This window comes from Dermacentor albipictus, chromosome 4 (assembly GCF_038994185.2).
Source record: "Dermacentor albipictus isolate Rhodes 1998 colony chromosome 4, USDA_Dalb.pri_finalv2, whole genome shotgun sequence".
NCBI classification, from domain to species: domain Eukaryota; kingdom Metazoa; phylum Arthropoda; class Arachnida; order Ixodida; family Ixodidae; genus Dermacentor; species Dermacentor albipictus.
The window spans coordinates 20,245,507-20,271,780 of record NC_091824.1 but is presented as its reverse complement, the minus strand read 5'-3'; the positions used below and the strand labels follow the sequence as shown (position 1 = coordinate 20,271,780).

Genomic DNA, 26,274 nt, shown 5'->3' with positions numbered 1-26,274 from the left:
TGAGCCTACAGTATCTGCACCTGGACGTTCAGTTGTGATATTCCATGCAACACAGTCATATATAGGCATACAGGAAATGCTAGACGGAAGACCTATTGATCTGACCCGGCGCAATATTTGGTGTCCCTTAAATCAACGGTTATTTACAACAATATGAAATAGAGCTTTATCGTTTGACTTCCGTACTCGGAGCGCTGCATTTGTGTCACTGTCCAAGCCAGCACAGGCTTAAGATTTGTAGTGGCACCTCAATCCTGAACAAAAAATCTGTTTAGAGCCAGTATAGCTATGCACTCTAATAATAGTTACTCGCTTTGGGCCGTATATTTTGTCACGCAACAATAACCGTCATCTATCTTCTGTGCCTTTCCTTTTTTTAGCACTGCGTACGTCCACGTCACGAATGGCACGCGTCCCATCAGCGTCACACAGCGTTCTGGACAGGAAAGTAGTTAGCGCAGAGTTCCCAGGAAAGGAAACGAAAGCAAAGGCTGATGACAATTGTCGTTCGGTGAGAAAAACACAGTGCAAAGTGCAAACTTCTTTAGAGTGTACCAGTCCTGGTTCAGCTTCATTCGGAAGCCGCACTGAGTTTCTGAACGGTCCGTCCACGTCTAAACACGAAGTCCACACCATCGCCGCAGTAATTCTCTCATGCTTTCGCATTGACAAACAGCTGTGCAGGGCACTTTATTGTGGCAGCGATCAAACTTCCAGTGCAGCAGACGGTGACAGAAAGATTACTGCATACGAACAGGGTGATCCTGGAAATTCACTGCAATCACATTCAACGCGCCAACTCTATCGAGTGAAGCTAGCTTACCATAGCTCTCCTAATAATTATCAGGTGTTATCCTGAATGTATTAGGCCTTGGCGAGGTTAGAAGAATGTATATGTAAACTGCAGAATAATGGCGCGTTCATGGCCGCATGAGTACGGCAGACTCCGAAACAACGATGTTAGAAACAATGAGAAATACTATGCCATGCCACCTGCTGCGATCAGCGAAACCCGTACACCACGGATAATTCCAGCATGTTTTGAAGCGCGTAAGATCGTCTGGGCTGGAATTCTGCGACCTAAGGTAGCTTGACAGCCCGCAGGATTATGACTGAGCTAGCTTGCATGCTTGGTTGCCAAAGTCAAAAGTTCAAATCCTCGCGGTATTTTTTTTTCTGAACATGGGAAACTCGAACTCGCCTCCCCCAGTAAACGACATCTCCAGACTTGGAGTGGCACCTGACACCGGCAAAAACGCCGAGAGAAGTGCAGCTATGCTAATCCAGTACAACCAAATTAGGAAAACTCACGAAGTTTCAACAAGACACTCTCTCACCAGAACAGGAATTGGCCTCCCTGGTACAGTATTCAGCCACTCCCTCCCAAATGACTTACTCAATTACCCAATGACCCTCAATCCCCAGCAGCTGCGGAGCATCTGACCAAAGCGGCGGTCAGACCTGGAACGCAGCAGAGGGGGCTAAGAATCTCTGAACCCAGACAGGCCACCAACGGAAACTGACCCTTGCAACGTTTAACACCCGAACCCTCCAGAGTGAAGCTAGCCTAGCGGGACTTTTTGAGGAACTATCAGGCATTGTTTGGTATGTCATTGGCCTTAGTCAGGTTAGAACTGGTGAAGCTTATACAGTGCTGATAAATGACCACGTCCTCTGCTATAGAGGACTACCAGCTATGAAGCAGTTCGGAGTATAATTCCTAATTCATAAGGACATGGCGGACAACGCCGACGAATTACACAGCAATAATGACAGTACAGCAGTAGTCATAATAAAGCTAAATAGGAGGTATAGAATAATGTAGTACGAAACTACGCTCCAGCCTCTAGTCGCGGTGATGCTAGTCACGATCATGCAAAAAGTGCAAACTCAGTATACCGTCGTCATGGGCGACTTCAATGCAAAAGTGGGGGAATAGCAGGCTGGTGAACAATAAATTGGCAAATACGGCGTGGACTCTAGGAACATTCGAGGAGAGGTGGTGGTAGAATTCGGGGAAAGGAATAAGCTGCGAATAATGAACATTTTCTTCGGGAAGCGTTGGAATAAGAAGTGGACCTGGAAAAGCCCTAATGGTGAAACGAGAAATGAAATTGATTTCCCACTTTCTGCCGATCCCAGCATAGTGCAGGATGTAGAAGTGTTAGGTAGAGGGCTAGGATACACCTCTATTTGAAGAGAGAAAGGGTAAAATTCGTCAACAACAAACAGGCCAACCTAGACGCAGTAAGCGTAAAAGCAGACCAATTCAGGTTAGCACTTTCCAAGAAATTTGCAGCCTGAGAACAGAGAGATGAAGATCACATAGAGGCAATGAATGAAACCATAACCACGCTGGCTTCAGAAGCAGCAATGGAAGGGGGAGGTAAGGCCCCGAGGCAACGAGTAGGTAAGCTCACACCAGTATCAAAGGACCTAATACAGAAACGTCCAATAATGAAAGTGCCCGATACAAGACATCAGATAGACCTCGCAGAACTGTAAAAAATTATTCAACAAGGAGATAAGGCATATTCGAAATTATAACATGAGAAATACTGAGGAAGCAGTAAAAAATGGACGCATCCTGAAAACCGTGAGAAGTAAAGTAGGCATCGAACAAACCAAGAAGTATGCACCGACAGATACACAGGGTAATATCAACTATCTGGAAGATATAGTAAAAGCAGCGGAAGAATTCTATACTCACCTGCACAGTACCCAAGGAGGCACGATATCTCCTTTCAAAGTAGTAATGAACAGGTTAGAGAGGCTCCTTCTGTAACTATAGTGATTCAGTTAGAATGCCTTGTAAGAAATGAAGCGGGGAAGAGCGGCAAGATGGACTACTAGTCGACTAGTCGGTTTAATCAAAGATGGTGGAGACACAATGCTTGAAAAACTAGCGGCTCCTCCTGTTGAAGTTCCCCGCCTGTCCTGTGTGTTTCTTCTTTGTCCCTTGTCGGTTGCGCGCGCCTATCGACTTCAAAGATCCCAAATAACTGAAAGAATGCCTACATTATACTAATCCACTAAAGGGAGACATTACGGAATCGAAAAATTATAGGCCCCTTAGCTTACTTCCAATATTATATAAAATATTGCACCGTCTGTTCTCATGTCGTAGGACGATGTGGCGTACAAAGAACTTGGCCATTTCATACGAGTTTCCTTGCGGAATAGCTTCGGTTTCGGCGTATCGCGTTAAGTAGTCGGTAGCGACGACTATCCCTTTGTTGTGCGAAGAGGTCACTGGGAATGGCCCAAGTATATCCAGTCCTATTTGTTGGAACGGTTATTGCGGAGGGTCCACAGGGTGGAGATAGCCAGCTGGTTTAACTGGTGGTTTCTTGCGGCGCTGACAATCACGGCACGTCTTGACGTACCGTTGCACAGAAGAAAAAAGCCGGCGCTAGTAATACTTCTGGCGGACCCTTGCTAATTTCTTAGCAAATCCAAGGTGTCCCGCACATGGCTCATAATGGCAGGCTTGCAAAATGTCTTGGCGCAGCGCCGACGGCCCGAAAAGGAGGTACGTATTTCGACCGCTTCCGCAGTTTTTCTTGTAAAGGACGTTGTTGTGCAAAGAGTACGATGATAAGCCGCGCACGAGCGACTGAGGTAACACACCTTCAGCTCCTTGAAGGTGCTCGATCAGCGGCAGCAGCTCAGGGTCAGCGCACTGGTTCTCAGCCATCTTTAAGGCGTCGATAACGCCGAAAAATGGCAAGTCATGGTCACCGTCCGAGGATGTCGTAGGGAGTGGTGTGCGTGACAAACAGTCGGCGTCACTGTGCTTCCTTCCAGATCGGTAGACAACTGTAATACCGTACTCTTGTAAGCGCAGGCTCCAACGGGCTAGTCTGCCTGAAGGATCTTTGAGGTTGGCAAGCCAGCACAGGGCATGGTGATCGCTGACAGCCTTAAAGGGTCTACCGTACAAGTAGGGTAGGAATTTACCAATTGCCCACACAACCGCTAAGTATTCTTTTTCGGCAGTTGGGTAGTTTTTCTCAGCCATGGTGAGACTACGGCTTGCATAAGCAATGGGGCGTTCCGCACCAGCTTGCCACTGCACAAGAACTGCGCCGAGACCCGTATTGCTGGCGTCGGTATGAATTTCAGTGTCAGCGTCTTCGTCGAAATGAGCAAGTATTGTAGCCGCTTGCAAGCGCTTGCGCAATTCATTGAACGACTGCTGCTGCTCGTCCGACCAAATGAAAGGCACATCGTCATGTGTGAGCCGTGTCAGACGCTCAGCAATTCTCGAGAATTCCTCGACGAAGCGCCTATAATATGCGCACAAACCACGGAAGCGTTGGACAGCCTTCTTGTCTGTGTGGGGCGAAAACTCCTCTACGGCAGCTAATTTGTTGTGGTCTGGTCGGACGCCTTTAGGACCAATGACATGGCCGAGAAATTTGAGCTCTTGGAACCCGAAGTAGCATTTTTCAGGCTTGATGGTGAAGCCAGCAGTACGGATCCCCGCGAAGACACTCTCGAGTGGTGCGAGATGTTCGTCAAACATGCTCGAGAACACGACGACGTCGTCCAAGTATACGAGGCAGGTTTGCCATTTGAGTTCAGCAAGCACGGTATGCATCATCCGCTGAAAGGTGGCAGGTGCTGAACGGAGACCGAAGGGGAGAACCTTGAACTCATAAAGCCCGTCAGGTGTCACAAACGATCCTGTTCATCGACTTCGATTTGCCAATACCCTGATTTGAGATCCAACGAAGAAAAGAAATTGGCATGTTGCAGACGATCCAATGCGTCGTCGATGCGTGGCAATGGATAAACATCGCGCTTTAAATATCGCGCTTGGTGACACGGTTCAACTTTCTATAATCTACACAGAAGCGTAGTGTGTTGTCTTTCTTTCTGGCTAACACTACAGGGGAGGCCCACGGGCTTGTGGACGGCTGGATCACGTCGTCTTGGAGCATCTCTTTCCTTTATGCTTGATCGCTTCCCTTTCCACTGGAGGCACTCTGTAAGAATGCTGACGAACAGGACGTGCGGACTCGTTCGTTACAATGCGGCGCTTTGTGATGGACGTGCGCCATACTTGAAAACGTGCGCCATACGTTGAAAAACAGTCCACAAATTCATTCACGAGACTCAGTAGACGGTCTTTCTGATGGTCTGGCAGAGCAGTGTTAACGTGAATCCGTTCTTTTAGGCTGAGTAATCCAGATTGCTGAGACGATGCAATTTCCAATGTGGCAATTTCAGTAACATCGATGATTTCGCGAAGAAATGCGATTGTCGTTCCTCGTGGTACATGCCGATATTCTTTGCTAAAGTTTGTTAGCAAGACGACTGAACATTTGTTGCGCACCTGAAGAAGCCCTCTGGCTATGCAAATGTGGCGCTCAAGAAGCAGAGGGATGTTTGCCTCCGTAATTCCTTCGGCGTCGTCCTCCATGTCGCATTGGACAAGGGTAAGTACGCTGCTCTTGGGTGGTAACGTGACGTGATCGTCAGCTATGCGAAGCGCGATGTCACGGTCACTGCCTTTGTTGTTCGCTATGGCTTTCGTAGTAGCGAAGCTGACTCTAGACTCTTGTAAGTCGATGATGGCACCGTTCGCCTGAAGGAAATCCATGCCGTGTATAAGGTCCTTCGAGCATTCAGGAACAATGACGAAGTAGCCGATGTACGTGAAGCCCCGAATGTTGACTCGTGCCATGCACCGGCCCATTGGAGTTTTGAGGTGCGCTCCTGCAGTACGAATCCGAGTCCGGGTCCATTGCGTCGAAACTTTGTTCAGAGTACGCGCGGGATTCCAGCTCACAATAGACGTGTCCACACCCGTGTCGATTAACGCCGTGACTTCGTGGTCATCTATGGTAGCCGGTACGTCGCAAGATACTGACACCGAACTACACTGCTTCCTCTGCGTCTCAATTACGTCATCCCGCTTTTGTCTTAAAGGAGGATCTACAGCGTTCGCAACGTCAGCAACCTCACCTCCGCAGGTCGTTGGACTCAGTTCTCCCGGGAGGCAGGGCTAGGTGAGCGACGCCTTGTTGCGCTCGGCGTGGAGATGGGGCTGGAAGACTTGTTTCGGGCGGGTGACGGTGACCGGGGGACACGGAATCGTGGGGCAAACGAGGTTCTGACGTCCGCGAGATAGGCTTCAACCTCCGGGGGGCATTCACCATTGCGTGGGCATGGCGCATTCAGTGAAAATCCAGGTAGCCCAGCGCGCCGGTAAGGACACGCCCTGTAGAGGTGATCAGCTTCACAACAGTGAAAGCACAAAGGCCTCCAGTTTGCAGTGCGCCATACGTCGCTCTTGCGGGGTCGTCCTGTTTCAGACATGAATGGCGTGCGGCGAGTCCTCAAGTCACCAGTTGCTTGTTCAACGGTGCGCACACCAGTCGGGGTCGGGGTCAACGAACTTCTCGCAGCTGCCGCATACGAAATGCGAGGCTGTGGCTGCCGTATCTCGTGCTGTGGTGTCTCGCTTCGCTTCGGGACTTGTACTGCCTGCCCGATTTCCTCCCGGACGACCTCAGCCAGAGCGAGTCGCGGTACCGATACTGCAGCCCCCTGAAGCTTTTGAAGCTCTTCTCGGACAACAAGCCTAATGAGCTGCCGCAAGGCGTCGGTATTGTCCAAGGGTATAGCGAGAGGGTCACGCGATAGGGCCGACACGTCGCGGTTGTACTGCCTTGTTCGCTGCTGCAGTGCCTTTTCCATGGATATGACTTCCGCGAGAAACTCTGCAACAGTCTTTGGTGGGTTGCGTATTAGTCCGCCGAATAACTCTTGCTTGACGCCGTGCATCTAGTTCCTTAGCTTCTTTTCTTCCGGCATGGATGGATCCGCGCGTCGGGAAAGTCGGCACATATCTTCCACAAACATTGTGAAGCATTCGTTCGGCCGCTGCACTCTCGCCTGAATTGCAGATTCAGCTCACTCCCTGCGATCGAGGCTGGCGTATGTGTTCATTAGCTGCCGTCGGAATTTGTTCCATGTCGATAGGTCCTATCGACATGGAACGAATTCCCACGGCAGCTTCACGGTTCACGGTTCACGGTTCTAGGTTTGAGAACCGTGAACCACATCATGGTTTGAGAACCATGTCCACGCATAGTCCTCGAGGGCACAGTAGGCGTTGCGTAGCCTGCACTCTGGAGTCCAGCCGTTGAATTCTGCGACACGCTCAAAGTGATCGAGCCAGTCCTCAACATTCCAGTCCTCTTCGAAGGTGTTCCGTCTTCTTCCTCAACCGCACCGACCTCGGTCGGTGCGGTTGAGGAAGAAGACGGAACTGAGATACTCATCCTTATGACTCGGTTGGGTAGAGGCTCGTGCTCAGGTGGCAGTCCTTGAAGTCGACGGCTTGTCCGTACGTGAACTGGAGTCAGCTCAACCGGACTTCGTACTGGGCTTGTAGGCGGTGTTTGATCTGGGAGTGGTAGCATGTACCCCGCACCTCCACCAGAAAAATGTAGCGTAGATTGATGACGGAGCCTTAAAAAATAGACGCTTCTGTTTAATGGCGGGCCAGGAGAAGAACGTGCAGCTCACGCGCTTCGTCGTCTTTCATGGCGCCGGCCTTTGCGCGCGCCGTCCCGCGATGCGGGATCCCCACATCATTGTGTCAATATTCACCAAGATAATCTCCAATAGCATAAAAGCAACGCTCGACTTTAGCCTTTAGGAGGAGTAGGAAGAGGAGGAGAAAGAATACAGGGCAGAATTTATAATTCGCACCAATAAAGCGACTAACATTGATCAATTCCGCTATATTAAACAACGGGTAGTGTATTGTAACTGCTGTAATCAAAGTTCTCATTGAAAAGATCAAGTTCTGAAACGAAAAACGAAATCGATTTATTACTTCACACTGATGTTGATATTGTAATATAGTCAATGGGTAGACTAAGGTGGCTAGCTATGCCCCCACTCGACTTTGATTTGGAAATGTTTTCCTGTCCACCTGCTTCCTTTCCTAGTGTTTTTATCGCAGGAAAACCTCATAACGCACTTGGCGCAGAACCAATCAGCCCAACTTTCAACTCTAAATTTTTTAAACAGAGCCTCATTCATGCTGATTAATGTCTTTCTTTTTCTATAAGCTGCTCATGAGAAATTTTGCACTTTAGCGAGAATAATCCTCGTGCGTGGTGCAAAAACGATATATTCAGAGAGGTGTCAGCCGAGTTCTTTCATGAACTGAGAATTAAGAATAAATGTCACTATTTCAAGACAGCGGAACTAGGTAAATTTTAATTGCCTGATTTCATTGCTAAAACCTAATGTATCCTTAGTGAAAACGCATATCAAACGTTGTCACGCTCCCGTCAAGAAATGACTACATTGTCATTATAGTGTCAAGTCATATTGTATGACGTCTGTGTTCCGAAGTTCCGTCAACTTTTGGGAAATGACAGCTTGGTCTTACAGAACGCGTAAGTCCTTGGAATTCAAGTTGTACAGCAAAAGTTTTTCGAACGCAGTTATCACCTATTTCCTACTTTACTTGCATAAGATTTGACTTTTATCTACAGAACCCTCCAACACGTATTACACATCACAAAGAGGAACATGAAATTGGTCCTGTGTTGATTACAACGTAATCAACACAGGACAGTAGGTAACAGCAGATTAAGGTAACAGCAGATTTGTTGAAGCATGGTGGGCAGGTTGTTCTAGAGAAACTGGCCACCCTGTATACGCAATGCCTCATGACCTCGAGCGTACCGGAATCTTGGAAGAACGTTAACATAATCCTAATCCATAAGAAAGGGGATGCCAAAGACTTGGAAAATTATAGACCGATCAGCTTACTGTCCGTTCCCTACAAAGTATTTACTAAGGTAATCGCAAATAGAATCAGGAACACCTTAGACTTCTGTCAACCAAAGGACCAGGCAGGATTCCGTAAAGGCTACTCAACCATGGACCATATTCACACTATCAATCAGGTGATAGAGAAATGTGCGGAATATAACCAACCCTTATATAGAGCTTTCATTGATTACGAGAAAGCGTTTGATTCTGTCGAAACCTCAGCAGTCATGGAGGCATTGTGGAATCAGGGTGTAGACGAGCCGTATGTAAGAATACTGAAGGATATATATAGCGGCTCCACAGCCACCGTAGTCCTCCATAAAGAAAGCAGCAAAATCCCAATAAAGAAAGGCGTCAGGCAGGGAGATACGATCTCTCCAATGCTATTCACAGCCTGTTTACAGGAGGTATTCAGAAACCTCGATTGAGAAGAATTGGGGATAAAAGTTAATGGAGAATACCTTAGTAACTTGCGATTCGCTGATGATATTGCCTTGCTTAGTAACTCAGGAGACTAATTGCAATGCATGCTCACTGACCTGGAGAGGCAAAGCAGAAGAGTGGGTCTAAAAATTAACCTGCAGAAAACTAAAGTAATGTTTAACAGTCTCGGAAGAGAACAGCAATTTACAATAGGTAGCGAGGCACTGGAAGTGGTAAGGGAATACAACTACTTAGGGCAGGTAGTGACGGCGGATCCGGATCATGAGACGGAAATAATCGGAAGGATAAGAATGGGCTAGGGTGCGTTTGGCAGGCATTCTCAGATCATGAACAGCAGGTTGCCATTATCCCTCAAGAGAAAAGTGTATAATTGCTGTGTCTTACCAGTACTCACCTATGAGGCAGAAACCTGGACGCTTACGAAAAGGGTTCTACTCAAATTAAGGACGACGCAACGAGCTATGGAAAGAAGAATGATAGGTGTAACGTTAAGGGATAAGAAAAGAGCAGATTGGGTGAGGGAACAAACGCGAGTTAATGACATCTTAGTTGAAATCAAGAAAAAGAAATGGGCATGGGCAGGACATGTTGTGAGGAGGGAAGATAACCGATGGTCATTAAGGGTTACGGACTGGATTCCAAGGGAAGGGAAGCGTAGCAGGGGGCGGCAGAAAGTTAGGTGGGCGGATGAGATTAAGAAGTTCGCAGGGACGGCATGGCCACAATTAGTACATGACCGAGGTAGTTGGAGAAGTATGGGAGAGGCCTTTGCCCTGCAGTGGGCGTAACCAGGCTGATGATGATGATGATGATGATGATGGTGATTACAACGTATGAATAAATTTTATGGAGACACCGCTGTGCACATTTGCAGTGTTCTGCAACCTGAAAGCTGACGAGCGCACATTTAGGGTCTATGCTCGTAGCCTGCGCCATGACTGGTCCCTGATAGTCCTTGTGCACCTGTACTCCGACTTTGGTGCATTTCGCCAGCTCTCAAATCTTATGGAATAAAATCCCAATCTCACAGATTTTCCACCGACAGGTTTTACTCTGCGAGTGAAATTTTATTTGGTGCTAAGAAAAGATGGGGAATGCGGGAGATGAGCAAAAGGTGAACAAGGTGAATGCAGGAGCTAACGTTTCGACAAGTGGACTTGTCTTCTTCAAGACGACGTATGCTTTCCTCGCCACAGTATGTATAGGTGGGGTTCTTCTAAAGAGACAGTCGGAATTGGCGAAGAGACAGCCCACATTAGAATCTGACAGACCGCCGGCCTTTATAACAACATATTCTAATGCACTCCCAAACATAAACAACATCCTAAGAAAATACCACCCAATACTATCAAGTAACGAGCGTCTGCGAAAAGCGTTCCCGGATGTACCCAGGGTTACCTATCGCCGAAACAAGAACTTTAAAGACATGTTAGTGCACGCAAAAGTCAGCCAACAGCATTCCCCCGTAAAAAAAGCATGTTGTCGCCCTAGGTGCAAAACCTGCAGGCACCTTCAAAGTGACATTAAAATTAAAAGCACCGCAAATTGTTATACGCATGAAGTCAAATCTTGCTTCACTTGTACAAGTTTGGATGTGATTTATATGCTTGAATGTTTCTTCTGTAAGAAACTATAAATCGGTGAAACAGGACAATCAATGAACATCAGATTAAACAGACATCGCGCGGACACAGCTAAAAAGCTTCCCAAAGCCGTCGCCGAGCATTTCAACCAACCAGGTCATAACTTTGATGAACTTAAACTCTACATCTTACAGTCAAATTTCCGTTCTGAACGAGAAAGAAAATACAGAGAATCATACCTTATCCATAAGTTCAAGACATTGCAACCAATAGGCATAAACGCTTCAAAGGGAGCTTTAGAATCTGTTTGCTATGCTAAACTTCAAGCTATAGGCAACACCACTTAGTTTGATTTCTTTGCGTATCCCCCCCTTTTTCTTTTTTTCCTTTCCTTTCCTTTCTTTTTTTGTGTTGTTTTGTTTTGTTTTTTGTCAGCCGGCGTGTCAGACGCCCTTGACACGCCGGCTAACGCGCGTGCGTTGACAGACCGGGGGGAGGGGCGGGGGGAGGTGTTGTGCCCTGGCTTTGATCTTGTACACAGCGTTCCTTTACTCTCAGTTCGACACGATAACACATTTTCCCTCGTTTTCGCATCCTCCCGCCTCACACCCTCTCCCCTTTAGAAGAACCCCACCTATATATACTGTGGCGAGGAAAGCATACGTCACCTTGAAGAAGACAAGTCCACTTGTTGAAACGTTGGCTCCTGCATTCACCTTGTTCACGTTTTGCTCATCTATTTGATGCTAAGGGTTCCAGAGAATATTGCGAAACATAAGTTGGTGCCTATGTCGAGTACAGTATTTAACGCGCTGCAAATAGCTATGTTTCTCCTCCTTCACTACCTGCAGTACTGCGAGTGCCGATTGCGTCACTGTTCGCCCAAGGCATTGTCCGAGATGTCATGTTCTGGGAGACCAGGTAGGCCCACCTTGCTCTTTTTGCGCTAGGCAATGTTCCGAAAAGCAAGAACAACGAACAGTACTTGCTGGTTGTTCGAGTTTTTGACCCCTTGCATGCAGATGTGGTTAACAAACTAGTTCATTATGGTCCCACGCACGTTTCCAATGGATTATAAACGCTTCATGTTGATGACGGCGCGTGCGCAGAAGAAACCTTATCGACGCCAAGTGCTGTTGCTGGCCGCGCATCGAGCTGCCGCTAAAGCTCTCTATACACATAGTCGAGCGTTATTCATGTGTTGAAATATACATTAGTAAAATCTTGATGAAGGCTAGTTGGTTCATATTTAGAAATGAGATTGAACAGCGCGAACAAGAAAAGGACGTGAGGAAACGCTTATCTGTGGTACTTTTTCCTTCGCGCTGCTCAACCTGAAATATACAGTTCATTCTAACTCGACCTTGTTCGGTCTTGTGCTTATCAGCTAAACAATGTAAAACGAACACACATGTCTGTTGATCTATACGATCCCCATGTTCGACCACTCCTTCCGATAGCTGTGCTTATTGCCGCAAGTGAAGAACGCACAGGCATCTCGCAGGCAACGTGATGACGATGATGATGATGATGGTGTGGTGGTGGTGGTGGTGGTAGTGGTGGTGGTGGTGGTGGTGATGATGATGATGAAGAAGCCTCGGGTAATGGCACAAACCCACTGAGGGGGATAGGCCACGAATCGGGTGGTAGTATGACTCAATACATAAAATAAAATAAATGGGTAATAAATAAATACCTAGAAAAAAGAAAGGAAAACAAATAATCCAAGATGTAAAATAAACTATGAATACATGAGATGAAGTATTGATCAATACTATAGTAAGCCTTGCGTTGATGGGAATGTTAAAAAAGTAAAAGGATATACTTAAACTTGAGTAAGTTAAATTATGAATAGTAATAGTAAGATTTGAACTGTGAATTTGCGGTTTTACTTTTTGAATTTTCTAAACTGCAGTAGAAATAAATCAATTCTTCAAACTAAAAACTATTAACAAGGCATTCTTTTTGTGCCACATAAAAAATCATAAATTTCTAGGCAAACGTTCCTGTGGCTATATCCCAAAACTGTTGCTCCAAGGGAGAGTATAACAGTGCTGCTTAAAGGTAATCCTAAATTTTCAAGTGGAATTTCCAGACATAGTTTTCGATGATTAGAAAACCGCCGGCATGATAATAAAAAATGGTCTATAGTTTCTGGTTCATTACAGAGGTAGCATAGAGGGGATACCGCCAGACCACATCTGTGCAAGTAAAAGTTAAGTGTTGGAATACGGCAGCGCAGCCTAGTTAATGAATCTTCAAATTTCCGGTTAGGACACCATTGCCGGTTCCAAGAATAATTTAAGTGTATGAAATCTGAAGATTTTGCTAATGACATAACTTTTTTGTCCTCGCTCAAAAAAAATTTCCGATATCTGGCTGCAGTAATGTGCGCAGTTGCCGGCAGCACAAATAGCACAGGACCTGCTAAAGAAGCTCTTGATAAGGAATTGGCTTTTTCATTAATATGAATGTCTCGGTGGCCGGGGACCCATACTATATGCACTAAACTTAGGTGAGGTGGAGCTAATGAATAAAACATGTATCCGGTTGGCGACTTTGTAGACGCAGTAAGTGCGCTGCATACAGATAGAGAATCTGTGACGATAATAACTCTTGTAATATGAACGGGTAATTTCCGCAAGGCAAGTACTATTGCCAGAAGTTCGGCATGAAAAACTGATGTGTAATCTGGTAGGCGAAGTGAAAAAGACTTATTGAGGGATGGTGAGTAGATACCCACACCTGCCTTCTCTTCACACGAAGCATCGTTCGCAATGACGTTTATTTTGAAACGGGCCAAATAGTCTTGTAAACGGTCATTCAAATATGTTGTGGGCAGAAATTTCGCATTGTGTGGAAAAATGTCTGCAAATTCAATTTTCAATGACCCCGGAGACCTATGGAGCGGAATTATTACTCTAAGGCGAACATATAAAGTTGCTAATTGCGCTTGCACAAATACAACTTGCGGGGTATGGAACCGTGACCACGTGGTCTCGAAAAATGGACCTGGTTCACTAATAAATGCATATTGTCCACGTCGTAGCGAAGAATCATAAGCTCTTAAGTAGGTTTGAACCGTAAGCATGCGGAATCATGTGTGAAGAGTAGGTAGGCGCGCTTCCTGGTATAATACATTATTAGCAACGAATTTAGGAAGACCTAAACATAGTCGAAGAGCTTCTCTTTCTAACAGAACAAGGGGCCTTAATTGATATTTTGCACTTCCGGAGAACAAAACACAACCAAATTCTAGAATCTGTCGTACATACATACGATAAATCATAATTAATGTGGCACTTCGCATACCAGAGCGTCGGTTACTGATTCTACGTAGTAAACCTACGGCTCGTGTCGCCTTCGTTCCAATATTTTCTATGTGAGAACGCCAGTTCAGTTCTCCGTCATATGTGATACCCAAGTATTTAAGCGACTCTACCTGAGGAATGGTTCTCTGTTCATATAATAATGATAACTGTAACGGCCTGGAAAGCGGAAAAACAAGGACTGCGCTTTTGTTTACGTTTAGTGACAGGTGCAGGTTGTGAAGCCACGTCTGTAGAGTACAGAGGTACGTTTGCAAAGACAGGTGAAGGGAATTGATTTCTCTAGCTGTCGCGAAAAATGCAATGTCATCTGCATAGACATACAGATTCACACCCTGGTGCAGTGGTACTGAACTCGTCAACAGGTTAAATAGTATAGGAGACAGAACAGCCCCCTGGGGTTCCCATCTTGTCTGATCGAACATTCTTGAAGAAAATCCGTTTTGAAAACAATGAAATTTTCTGTTTCTTAGAAATTCAAAAATCCATGCCGTTATATATTTAGGAAAATTGTAGGGCTGTAATGTGTCCAGCAGTAGAGAGTACTCAACGCTGTCATAAGCTTTCGCTATGTCAGGTGTCACTAAAGCGCTAACTTCTTTTCTATGCTGAGCAAGTTGGATGCGGCTTTCCAAATGGACATTGCGCACGCCAAATGGACTGACCGGGCCGGAAACCTATTTGACTTGGGCTCAGCAACGAATTTTCAGATATATGATCCATCATACGATCATATAAAACTCTTTCAATTAGTTTTACCATATTTGACGTAAGAGAGATAGGCCTAATGTTGTCAAGGTTGTAGCCAGCTCCTTGTTTTTTAAGCAGCGGAATTACTTTGCCTGTCCTCCCTTCTGGTGGAATCCAAGCATTTTTTAGAGAATAATTAACTGCGTTGAGAATGTCATCAGAAGACATTTCAAACAACATTTTTAGCATGGCATTGGAAATGCCGTCAGGACCTGGAGCTGAGGCAGGCAGTGATCTAAGGACATTAGAGAGCTCTGACACTGTGACTTCCACGAAGTCATCAGCGATGGGAGGTCTTAGTGGCCCAATCGGCAAACGTGATGTTAAGCGTTGCGCTAAGCCCTTTCCTATGAATTCTAAGGAGGCAGACAACTCGCGTGGAGAAAGTATTATTGATTCAGTACTCGCTGGTGTTGGCATGAATTTTCTATATCGAAGGAATCTGAACAGAGCTTTTTTGTTGCTGGGCTTAGAGAGGAATTCACGATGTTTTACGTCATACTCGTTTTTGACATTCGAAACTGTTCTCTTGAACGCAGCAGCTGCGAATTTATAATCACTCCTGTTACCCGGGCACTGATTGTAAAGTAATTTCTTCCACGCGGCTTTTCGTCTTCTATATTCCCGCGTGTAATCCGAATTCCACCAAGGAGAGGTAGCATTTTTGTTTATCTTAACATTAAATTGTGACTTTTTAAAGGAACTTTTCACTACTGCGCAAAGCCTCATGGCTTTGATGTCATTCGGTAGCGTTTTCTGGGAACTGAGTACCGTTTTCAAGATACTCTGAAATTTCTGGTAATTGACAAAAGTACGCGTCGGAGACTCCAGGGGATTAACAGGGCAGACAATGTCAAACCTAATGGGTAGATGGTCACTATTTGAAGCTGAGTCGACAGTAGACCAGGAAGTTACGGAAATTCCTGAACTGGCAAATGTTAGAGCCAATGCCGATTTAGAAAGACCCTGAATAAAGGTAGCTGACTTCGTGTTTCAGCAACAAAAATTTTGATTAATTGCCCAGTCGGATAATCGCTTTCCACATGAGTCCGTTTTGAAACCCCAAGATACATGATGCGAATTAAAGTCTCCGGCTATCACAATTTCTTTCCTACAATAGTTGACAACGGTATCGAGGAAACGAGTATCATGCACACCTGTGGGAAAATATGTATTAACTAAGGAAAATTGGGAACAACCAGGAATAGTGACATCTATTGCTAGTATCTCACACTCCGTAGACATATACTGGTAGGAAATTTTTACTTTGTGGCATATTTTAGTTGCTATCAAAGAAACAAGTACTCCGCCTCTCGATGGACGGTCCAATCGAAATAACCGATAATTTTGTATATGAAAATCTTGCCCATTGGAGAGTCAAGTTTCCTGCAAAAGGATAATGTCGGGAGAAAGTTGTGAGCAAAAATATAATTAATCAGTAGCTGCAGAAATAATGTAACGGCAGTTCCACTGTAATACCTTTAAGTAATCTATGATGAATTAATGCCTCCTTTAGAAACGGCTTGCTCTAAAATACTGTCTTTTAAAAAATCTTTCTTCGAAAGACTGTCTTTACCGTACTTTGTTGGTTTTGATTGCTGGAAGAGTGAGGATTAGAATTTGACTTGGAAAGACCATCCTTCACAAACTTTTTGGTTTTTGCGTGCGGGACAGAGATCGATGAGCTATCGTTAGGTGATCTTCTGCGTTTAAGAGTCGGGAGGTCCATTTCTACATCCTGGTTGTTTTCCGACACTGATCCAGAGAAGCATCCGTTGTCGGTCTGCTGAGTTGAAGTTGATGGCCTCGCATTGTCTGCGTCTTGTACAATAACTAATGAGGGATCCATTAGTTGTTCAGCATTCGATGTTAGGGTCTGTGTAATAATCTGCGAGCTAGCATTAGAACTCGCTAAAGGAGTGAAAAGCTGAATCATTTGCGATGTCGACACTTGAGCTAGAGTTTCCGACAGGTTTGATGTTAGTCGTTCCATAGCTTTTGACAGCGCCTTTTCGACCACTGTCACAATTGAATCGGAAAAGGCTGAGTCTGCAACCATTTGCTGGCGGGCTGTCACTCCTGCATATCCCTTAGACTTCCCCTGGACCTCAACAACAGCATCACGGCGTGAGCAACGTCTCCTTTCAATTTAATCTACAATTTGCATTTCCTGTGATCTTGCAGGACAGTTCGAGTAGTTGGCGGAATGACCACCACCACAGAGACATTTCTCTTTTTTGGAGGAACAATCACTAAAACTGTGGCAGTCTCCACACGCACGGCAGTGGGGTGCAGATCTGCAGCCTCTGACACTGTGGCCAAATCGCCAACACTTGTTACATTGCAGAATGCGTGGAGCTAGAGCTTCTACCTTGTAAATTAGGGGCCAGACCTTAATTTCTGTTGGCCGCATTGTTCCAGCACATGTAACTATGACTGACTCTGTTGGTATCTCCTTATTATCAATCACTCGACTGCACCGGTAAACGGCGATGACGCCAGATACCGAGAACATTTCTAAAATCTCCTCGGGGGTTAAAGTGACGTCCAACCCTCGTACAATGCCTCTGTAGCATGCGAGATGTGGCGGTACGAAACAGCTCACCGGATCGCTCCGGCATCGGCGCGAGTAAGCGTGAATAGCAGTTGTACTTACCGCTCACTCCCATTTCTTTCCCGATCCTGTCCCACAGCTGCTCTTTGTAGGCAATGTCCTCGAAATTCAAGTGCCTTTTGTCGTACAGTATGGGGTGCTGCTTAATTGTATCGATGAGCATTCCCACAGAGAAGGCCGGTCGCTCAAACATGCTGGCTGTCATGTTGAGATTAGGCGGGTTGTAACGTCAAGAACGCAACTTCCGGCGGCCGGGAAAGCGGAAAAAATGGGTCCTGGACCGATTGCCTTCACCGCGCCGCTTTCCGCCCTCCTCGGTGTCAAAAGTGGCCGAATCCGCTTCGCTCGCCGGATATTTCGTGTAGTGTGAACGGGCCAGTATAGGTATGGTTCATGTTACGCGAAACACCCGGTATAATATTAAGCTTTCGGGCAACTTTAGAAAAAAGTACAGGTACGAAAATACAGACAGTTAAACGCGTACTCAAGCAGAAAAACCAGATCGTATGGGGATAAGGAAACTCGGGCAACATTTTATTCAAAGAAGTAGTGAGAGGGCTTATGGCCTATATCGTCAGGGCGACTGTCAGAGTGGATCACGCCCCCGCCTTTGGTCATCTTAGTGCTGATAATAAGTAAAAAGACGCCAACCACAGAAGAAAAAGAAAGGCATTTCATCTCCCATTAGGGAAGCCGAAAAGGCTTTTCTTTTCTGGTCGTCTGTGGTCTCGGCGTTTTTTTACATATCTTCATGATCCATGCGACCAACTAGCCTCTGTGAAAACCTCGACTGTGTTTTCTGGTGTGGTAGGCTTCGACCGAATTACTCCTTATAGTGGCTTGCTGCTCGGCCGCTCAGTGAGCTGGGGTTGATATTGTAATTTGTACTGGCGGATGTGTACAACACAGTGCTTGCCTGATTCACGGTGTAACACACACGTACGTGCTCTTCTAGACGAGCAATGACGCAGTAACTAGTCAGCCGCCCAACTGTCTCTTAGCGGTCCGTTGCAGTCGCGTCGATGTAGCATTCTCCTCGCGAATCAACCAAATATAACAGCTTTTAGCGAATGCTCTTTTCTTTCACGTAAGAAAAATAAAATTGAGTTGAACTGAATTCAGCACTGCATCGGAAGCAATTATACGCTTTTGGTACACGTCAAAGAATGAGAGGTAGCCATATAATCTACACGCCCTCCACATCATCCGTCAAGAGCTCTGGGTTGCCTTTGGTCGTTATAGCTACAAATGAATTAAGCAGATGCTGAACAGGCTTTATGATGTGGCCGGACTTTCTGATACCCTGTATCATGCGCACATACACGGCCAGCTTACCGTCCTGTATTAGTACCTTGACTGTCGTCGGCGGTTGATGGATGACTCACGAATAACTATTTTTCAGATTCCGATTGCTATAGATTTCCGAAAATACAAATGTGCTTGCTATTGCAATTGCAGGCGATACGTGACCATCTTCCAAAACCTGCTGTTATGCGCGGTGAACGCCTCGGTGATCGTGTCTTACATCACGCTGTACACAAACGACGCCAACCGGTACCTTGTCGAGTACCTTCACAGGTACGGGTATGTGCCGCATAAGCAGCGTGTGTGTAATTACGCACTTGCTATCGTACGCTTCTTGCGAAACAAGTTTCTATTCCAAATGGTACTTGCCCGATTGCGAAAACTAACACAGCAAAATAAATGTTTATGAAAAGAATTCTCGACGAAACAGTCTGACTGTTTCTATGAAAACTGGCAATCATTTGCAGTGAATTCATAACATCTCTTCGCCACCAAATTCACTTATAATGTGTATAAGCTTTCTTTTTGATCGTGCAATATGGAATGTTCTATTTTTCTGCTGGTGAAAGTATCATTATACAATATGAACACTTGGCATCGATAATTATTTCAATATTGGCTGCATCTCTAAAAGTTCGTGCTGCTGTTCCATGAGTTGCCACTGTTGTGTGAGCATCTGCGAGTCAAGTTTCACGCTTGTTCTCCTTTAGCGCAAAGAAATCGCGGTAATATCTCAAAAGCAGTGGTAGATGATTACAATAAGTTGTAACAGATCAAGAAACCCTTAAGGTACTTTTTGGAAGGCCAATGGTATAAATTCTGAAATATATTTTCCATGAAATCTCTACTCAATCGGATTGCTCAACGCATAAATATGTGAAGAATCAAAGCGGAAAACAATCTAGCATCGGACGTTCTTCCGTCATCACCTCCTCTTGGACCGGCCTAATTTTGAAGCAGAAGTGTATGTTGTTGGTCGATTTGGTGCCTACCTAATTACATAATGTAGCGAAAAGGCATAACCACAAAGACACGAGTGCATTTCACATGCGTAACACACGTCACAGGTGCACGTCACGGTGCCTGTTACGTACATCTTTGTGTATTCTTTGTGGTTCTGCCCTTGCACACACATTATGTAATTAATATTTCAAGCAGTGAGCCGTTCAGCACACTACTCGGCCGCATTTTCTAATGGCACACTCGGCTGGTCTCTACCTCGCTGTGACTCTGATTGCACAGAGGCGAAGCCCACTCTTGACCGAAGCGAGAGAAAGCGTCAGCGACGCTAATGTGCAGCCGCTCGCCAGAGCAATCGGAGGCCGGCAAAGGAAAGACTTTGAAGCAGGTCTCTGCCACTTGTGCTCTAAACAAGCAAGGCGCTCTGGAGCCGAAGAACCGCCCAGGCAGCCGCGGCAGACACTGCGCCAACAACGGAAGCTGCAGGATCGTAAGTGTGCAGCGCGAAGGTTAAACGTGGGCGAGACAAGTGGCAAGGGCAAGCACGGACTACCAAGTTTCATTATCAATGCGCCGAATTTATACAAGGAAGCGAAGGAGCTTCCTGAAAAAAAAATTGCGAACCCATCTCATGATGACTGTCGACGGTAATGTGTTAGCATTGAGTCAATACCGTAACACAATGTGTGGCACCGTCGAAACGAGTTATGTATGAGGCCTGTAGTGCAGCGGGATTCATCTGCCGCACTTTGGATGGGTGTTGCGAGCGTCCCCTTTGGAACGGGGCGGTGGGTTGCGCCACCAAGTTCTTCCTATTATACTGCCTAATGTCCTACCTAGGTTAAACAATAAAAAAGAGAAACACTATGAACTCGCACAACCAAATTTTCTGATCCCCTATTGCGAACTGTAATTTTGTATGTATCCGTTTTTTGTCGTTTCCCTACTTTTTCCCCCAATCTTCCAATCGCCCCTTACTAATCCCTAATGCGGACATGTTTACTTTTCCACTGCTCTCGCTGAACCAAAGGGCTTCAAGGAGGCCAGTGGTGACTAAATAGACCGCTGGGAAGATATCTTCACATTCTAATAAAACATGCTTCATTTCCCTAGCCTTACCGCAGCAAGCACATGCTGCTTCTTCCTCCTCATATATCGCTTTGCAAGTGAATATTCTTTGGCATCTTGATCTCGCTTCGAAAAGTAATGAGCTTCCCTTTGAGTTGTCATAAATTGTTTCTTTCCCGATTTCGTTTTTTACTCGTAAGTAGTTACTCATGGCAGGTTACTTTGCCATCGCCGCCACACATGACGTTATCTCAGCTTTTCTGACTTTCTGCTTGACGTTCTTTCTTGCTGTGTTGACCAACCTACAGGCCACATACTTGCTGGTAAGCTTCCTACTTCTTTTCCTCCAGTGTGAATCAATGTTTTCTTTTTCCTGTACAGATACCTCAACACTCTCCCAGCCCATTTACTTTCTTCCATATTCCTCAGACGTTCTTCATGCTCAATTTTACTGCGAGCTTCCCTCACTTCAAAATTAGTCCAGCCCATATCACCCTGGACAGCTTCATTTTTAGCCTTCCCGTGAGCGCCCAGTGCGAGGCGACCCACTGACCTTTGGTTCTCATCGAGTCCTGATTCTACCCCTCATTTAAAGCAAACAACCGCATCTCCAAGAGTAAGTCCTGGAACCATTACGCATTTCCACATACCTCGGAGCACCTCTTACATATTGCATCCCCATAGCGCTCTGTGGTTCATTAGGGCTGCATTTCTCTTTCCCTTCACTGTTATTGTTTTTTCCTGTGTTTCTATACATCTATTTCCTTCGTTTATCCATATACCCAGGTATTTATATTCTGTTGCCCGAGGTATTTCCTGGCCCTGTATCACCACTGTCTGTTGCAGGATCTGGAGGACAATCCCAATTGCTGTCTGCCAGATATTTGGACCTTGCCGTTGGGTGCGGGAGTTGGCCGAGGTTGAGGAGGACGTCGGCATGAAAACTGGAGGTTTATTTACATAATTTACAGTGAGAGTACAAAGATATTAACAGTCATAAAGTCATTACGGGCCGGCAGCAACTCGGACGCTGCGGCCCGTGGCAAGAAGCTCGAAAGAGATGAATGAAGGAATGCTCTTTACTGCTCCCGGTCTGTATCTTTTAAGCCCTTCGGCGTCTCGAAGACACGTCACGTTCGACCAATCGGCGAGCCCGCTCAGGTGACGCCATTTTCGGCCAATCGGCGAGCCCGCTCAGGTGTCGTAATTTTCCGCCAATGGTAGGCGCCCGTGCTATTGTGTCACACCCGGCGGAGGGGTCGCTCCTTGGTCCCCAATTTTCCGAGTGCTTACTTCTCTCTGCGGTCTTGCCTTCGCGGTCTGCAACTACGGTGACAAAGGCAAACGGGGGGGGGGGAGGGGGGATTGTTGCCAGGGCTTCACGGTGCATTACAGCCGTCTTGCCTCTTGGCCCCGCGTTACCTGGAACAGTGCGAGGCTCTCGCTTCACTTTCGGGAAGAGTCAAGCAGTGAATAGCTCCAGATGCGGCGTACGAGGTGGGGGCCGCCAACTTGCGCGCACGTGCCGCGCCTCTGGAATGTGGTATACGTGGTTCTGCGCTCCTTAATTAGCTGTGGCGCGATTCGATGTGGTCTGGTGAACTCGAAGGAGGCTCAGGAAAAGGTCCCGTATCCAACACTGTTCACTGTTATCATTGATTTACCATAACGCCTGATTTTCTAACACTAAATTTCAAACCTAAATCGTTGCCTTTATGTCCACAGATGTTAGCCAGACCCACCCCTTAAGAGCAGTAGGCGTCATCTAGACGAGCTGCCACCGCGAAGCCTGCGCGTAGCCTCCGAAATGCACGGCGCGCTGGTGCGGACGAACGCTGAGAATTGTTTCCTCGCTTGGCGAATGCTCAGTGGCGCATACTCAGTGGCCCAAGTTTGCGAGCAGTTCATTGAACAACGGCACATACCCAGCGCATTCGTGGCGCAGCTCGCTAAATTGTTCGCGTAAAAAAGCGTTCGTTCAAAAGCAGCACATCCCCAAGGGCAGTTGGGCGCAGCTTGTTAAAACATCAGGTTGCTGCCCTCGAAGAACCCTTCTGGCGTGGTTTCAATTGTGTTGAGCGTTAGATCTTCTTCGTCAGTGCACAATGGCACATTCCCAGTGGCACATAGCTACTAAAATTGGCGTCGAAGGCCTTCATTGAAGAGTGGCACACACCGACTGGCACAGAATCAGCGATTCAAGTTGGCATCAAAGAGGTTCATTGAAGACCAGCACAGACGGAGCACATACCAGGGCTTCAGGTTGGCGTCCAAAATATTATTTCACCAGCGGTACCTAAGGTGGCGGTAACTACCTAGATCCACATCTGCAGTGACTTACGTCGAAGAGAAGGGGGTTCGTTGAAGACTTGCACATATTTACACATCGTCGCGTACTCAGTAACCCAAGTTGGTCCGACGGTTGGTTTCGAACCTTGTTCCCTCAGCACAGCAGCCCGATGCGCCACTCATTCGACCATGACCTAACCAGTGACTCATGTAGGCGGGAAAACGGATAGACGGTTAGATACAAACAAGTACGCACGTTGCGCTACTCATTCGACCACGGTCTGAACAGTGACTCAGGTAGGCCGCAACTTTCCTGGAGCGCCGCCGCCAACCTCTAGCCACGGCGTGACTAAGTCGACTTTGTGTCGGGAACAATACGCGCGTCCTCCACTCTCCGTCGCTTCAGCTAGAATGCGTTTGACGAAGCAGGCTTCGTGCTGAAACCGCCACCGTTACACTCTATCCTCGTCGTCGTTGTGACTGAATGAGTTCGGTGGGCCAACTATTGTTACCGAACTCCCCAACGCGGACCTGATCTGCTATGAGTGGGGGAGTTGCTGCGGGAACGTCGTCGGACAACCCTTCCCACGCGCCGACCAAGACACAAGACAGTGCTACCCGGGCGCACTGCGCGGGTCGGCTCCGAGTTCTACGAAGCCCCTCTGACGTCGGCTCCGGACCGTGCACCTGTGTGTGTGTGTGTGTGTGTGTGTGTGTGTGTGTGTGTGTGTGTGTGTGTGTGTGTGTGTGTGTGTGTGTGTGTGCGTGCGTGCGTGCGTGTGTGTGTGTAAACCGTCCCGCGGAGAGGCGGCATGTTTACGATGACTGGACGAAAGTTTTCCGTCCCCTGGCTATCGGGGGAGGACCGAGTGTTTATAAACTGCTGTTGTGCGGCTGCTCAGGACACTTTCTTAAGCAGTCATGTTAGGCTGACACTCTCTCTCAAGCAATCATGTTAGACTGATGTACTTTCTCAAGCGGTCATGTTAGACTGATATAAATACTGTAAATAAACCCATATTCCTCGTTCTCGATGAGAAGCAGTCCTTCCCTTCATCAACGTCCTTAGCGTGGATAAGCTGGATAACGGCATTGGCCAGCTACCTTCTAATTCATGCCCGACTCCAATCTTGACAACGTATCACGAGTGATGGGATTGAACCCCGAATCATAACAGTATATGTATATGTGTATGTGTGTGTATGTATATGTGTATGTGTGTATGTGTATGTATGTGTGTGTATGTATATGTGTATGTGTCTGTATGTGTATGCGTATGTGTGTATGTATGTGTATGGACGGACGGATGGAATTATCCGTGAAGTACTCTAATAATGCGAACACATTAAAGGAAGTACTAGTGAAGACGGGAGCAATAAAAGAAACGGCAAGTATTTGTGATAACCGCATTGATAAACTAGGTGCATTGATGATAAAACTTAGTTGCTAGTCCGTACTTATCCTTGCCAGTTGTCTCGTTCACGTCTGACATTTGCACTTGTACGCTTCGCCATCTCGCCCAATCACAAGCTCGCCCAATCAGGCACCCAGCTAAGCTGCAGGAGCCACGCGACGGAAGTCCGCCAGATGTCGGCCGCATTCCCAGGTCGAAGGCAAGAGCGCCTCCGAGCGCTCGAAGCTCGAGCGCGGCGCTCTCAAAGAGCCAGCCAAATGTGTTCAATCTCGACCAGCCGAATGAACCACCACTAGGTCACCTCACTTTGCGTATGAGCGGCTCCACTGGCGATAGGCTAATCAGTCTCATCGACTCTCTGCCCAGCCGGTACGGCGAGGACGCTGTGACCATCGGTACTTGGTGGAGCCTGCTGGCACCGATGATGGTCGTGTCGTCCATCACATGGTGGCAAACCGTCAGTGCCGGAACCCTTTATGACTAGTAAGTTGGCTTTGAATGACTTTGTAGCAACCATTATTGTACACAAAACCATTCCGTATGCAGTAAAGAGCGAATCCAATGTACGCATCTGCAACTCTGTGTGGAGCTTCGCAGATTATACCCCCATTCACATACTACCCTCTGGATGTAGCACAGTGGCATTGGGGAGAGGGGGGGGGGGGGGCTGGCACAGCAAACGTAACAAATTTAACCGCCAGGCCAGCCGCTTCGGTACGATTTCACCCTGTTATGGCGCTTTGCTGCTGATGTCTGTGGACGTCTTCGTGTGTACCTCGTGCCCACCATATACAATGCAAAAAAAATATCTGCTGCGTGCAGTGATGCCCCATTGAAGGTGGACGCCGAACGAACCATCAAGGTGGCCCTGCGGAAACAGCTGAATGGGTACAGAAACCTCAAGTGAGCACCGCATGCCACTCCGCTTCTTCGTTCGTAGTGTGCAAACAAGAGAACGCTATCCACACATTTTCATGTTTATGTCAAGTTTCCGTTTGGTAGTCTAAGCTATCCGTATGTACTCAAGAAAGGACTAATTCAGACTTTCAAATGTATTTCAACATAGAGCTCATACTAAACTCACCAAATCAGACTCGACAATTCTCACTCTGACTCGCTAAAAACCCAGCCAAGCTCTAGAAACACATGACAGACTGTCCAATCTTGTATATGTTGGGGGTGCTCCAGTCACTTTACACCGTACCATGAATTGCGTTGTCTCCGACGCTGATCTGATAGAATTGTCTGAAGCCGAACTTCTATAGAGTTAGTGTGATCAGAACGGGACCAATGTCAGAAGAATTAAAATGAGGCGTAACGCAAAAGAGGTCAATACCAAGCACCTAATACCTACGTTTGGCTCAAGCAACCTACCGGACACTATTGAGACAGGGTATGTGAAGATCCGAGTCAGACCGTACGTAGCAAATCCTCTGCGATGCTTTAAGTGCCAGCGATTCAGCCATAGTTCACAGAAATGCCGAGGCCGTCAGACTTGTGCGAAATGCAGTGCTAACGAAAACCTCTCTGAATCATGCCGAAACTCTCTCCAATCTGTGAACTGTGGTGGGGGACACGCCGCATACTCGCGGCCCTGCCCATCATAGAAAAAAGAAAAAGAAGAAATTGTGCAGGTCCCACGCACTGTGGGAATCGATGGAAGCGAAGTTTTCCGGGCTGAATGCTTTCATTGACAATAATTAACGGTGA

At 46.7% G+C, this 26,274-nt stretch overlaps 1 protein-coding gene across 1 annotated transcript in view; it reads left to right on the top strand.

The window, feature by feature from the left end:
* The window catches only part of LOC135915105 (solute carrier family 13 member 2-like), a 151,021-nt gene that overhangs the window by 32,737 nt on the left and 92,010 nt on the right, over positions 1-26,274 (top strand). Inside the window, exons 8-11 of the mRNA XM_065448100.2 lie at positions 11,687-11,756; positions 18,987-19,112; positions 24,931-25,047; positions 25,387-25,467. Of these exons, the coding sequence (XP_065304172.2) occupies positions 11,687-11,756; positions 18,987-19,112; positions 24,931-25,047; positions 25,387-25,467 (394 nt within the window). The remainder of the gene's footprint in view (positions 1-11,686; positions 11,757-18,986; positions 19,113-24,930; positions 25,048-25,386; positions 25,468-26,274) is intronic.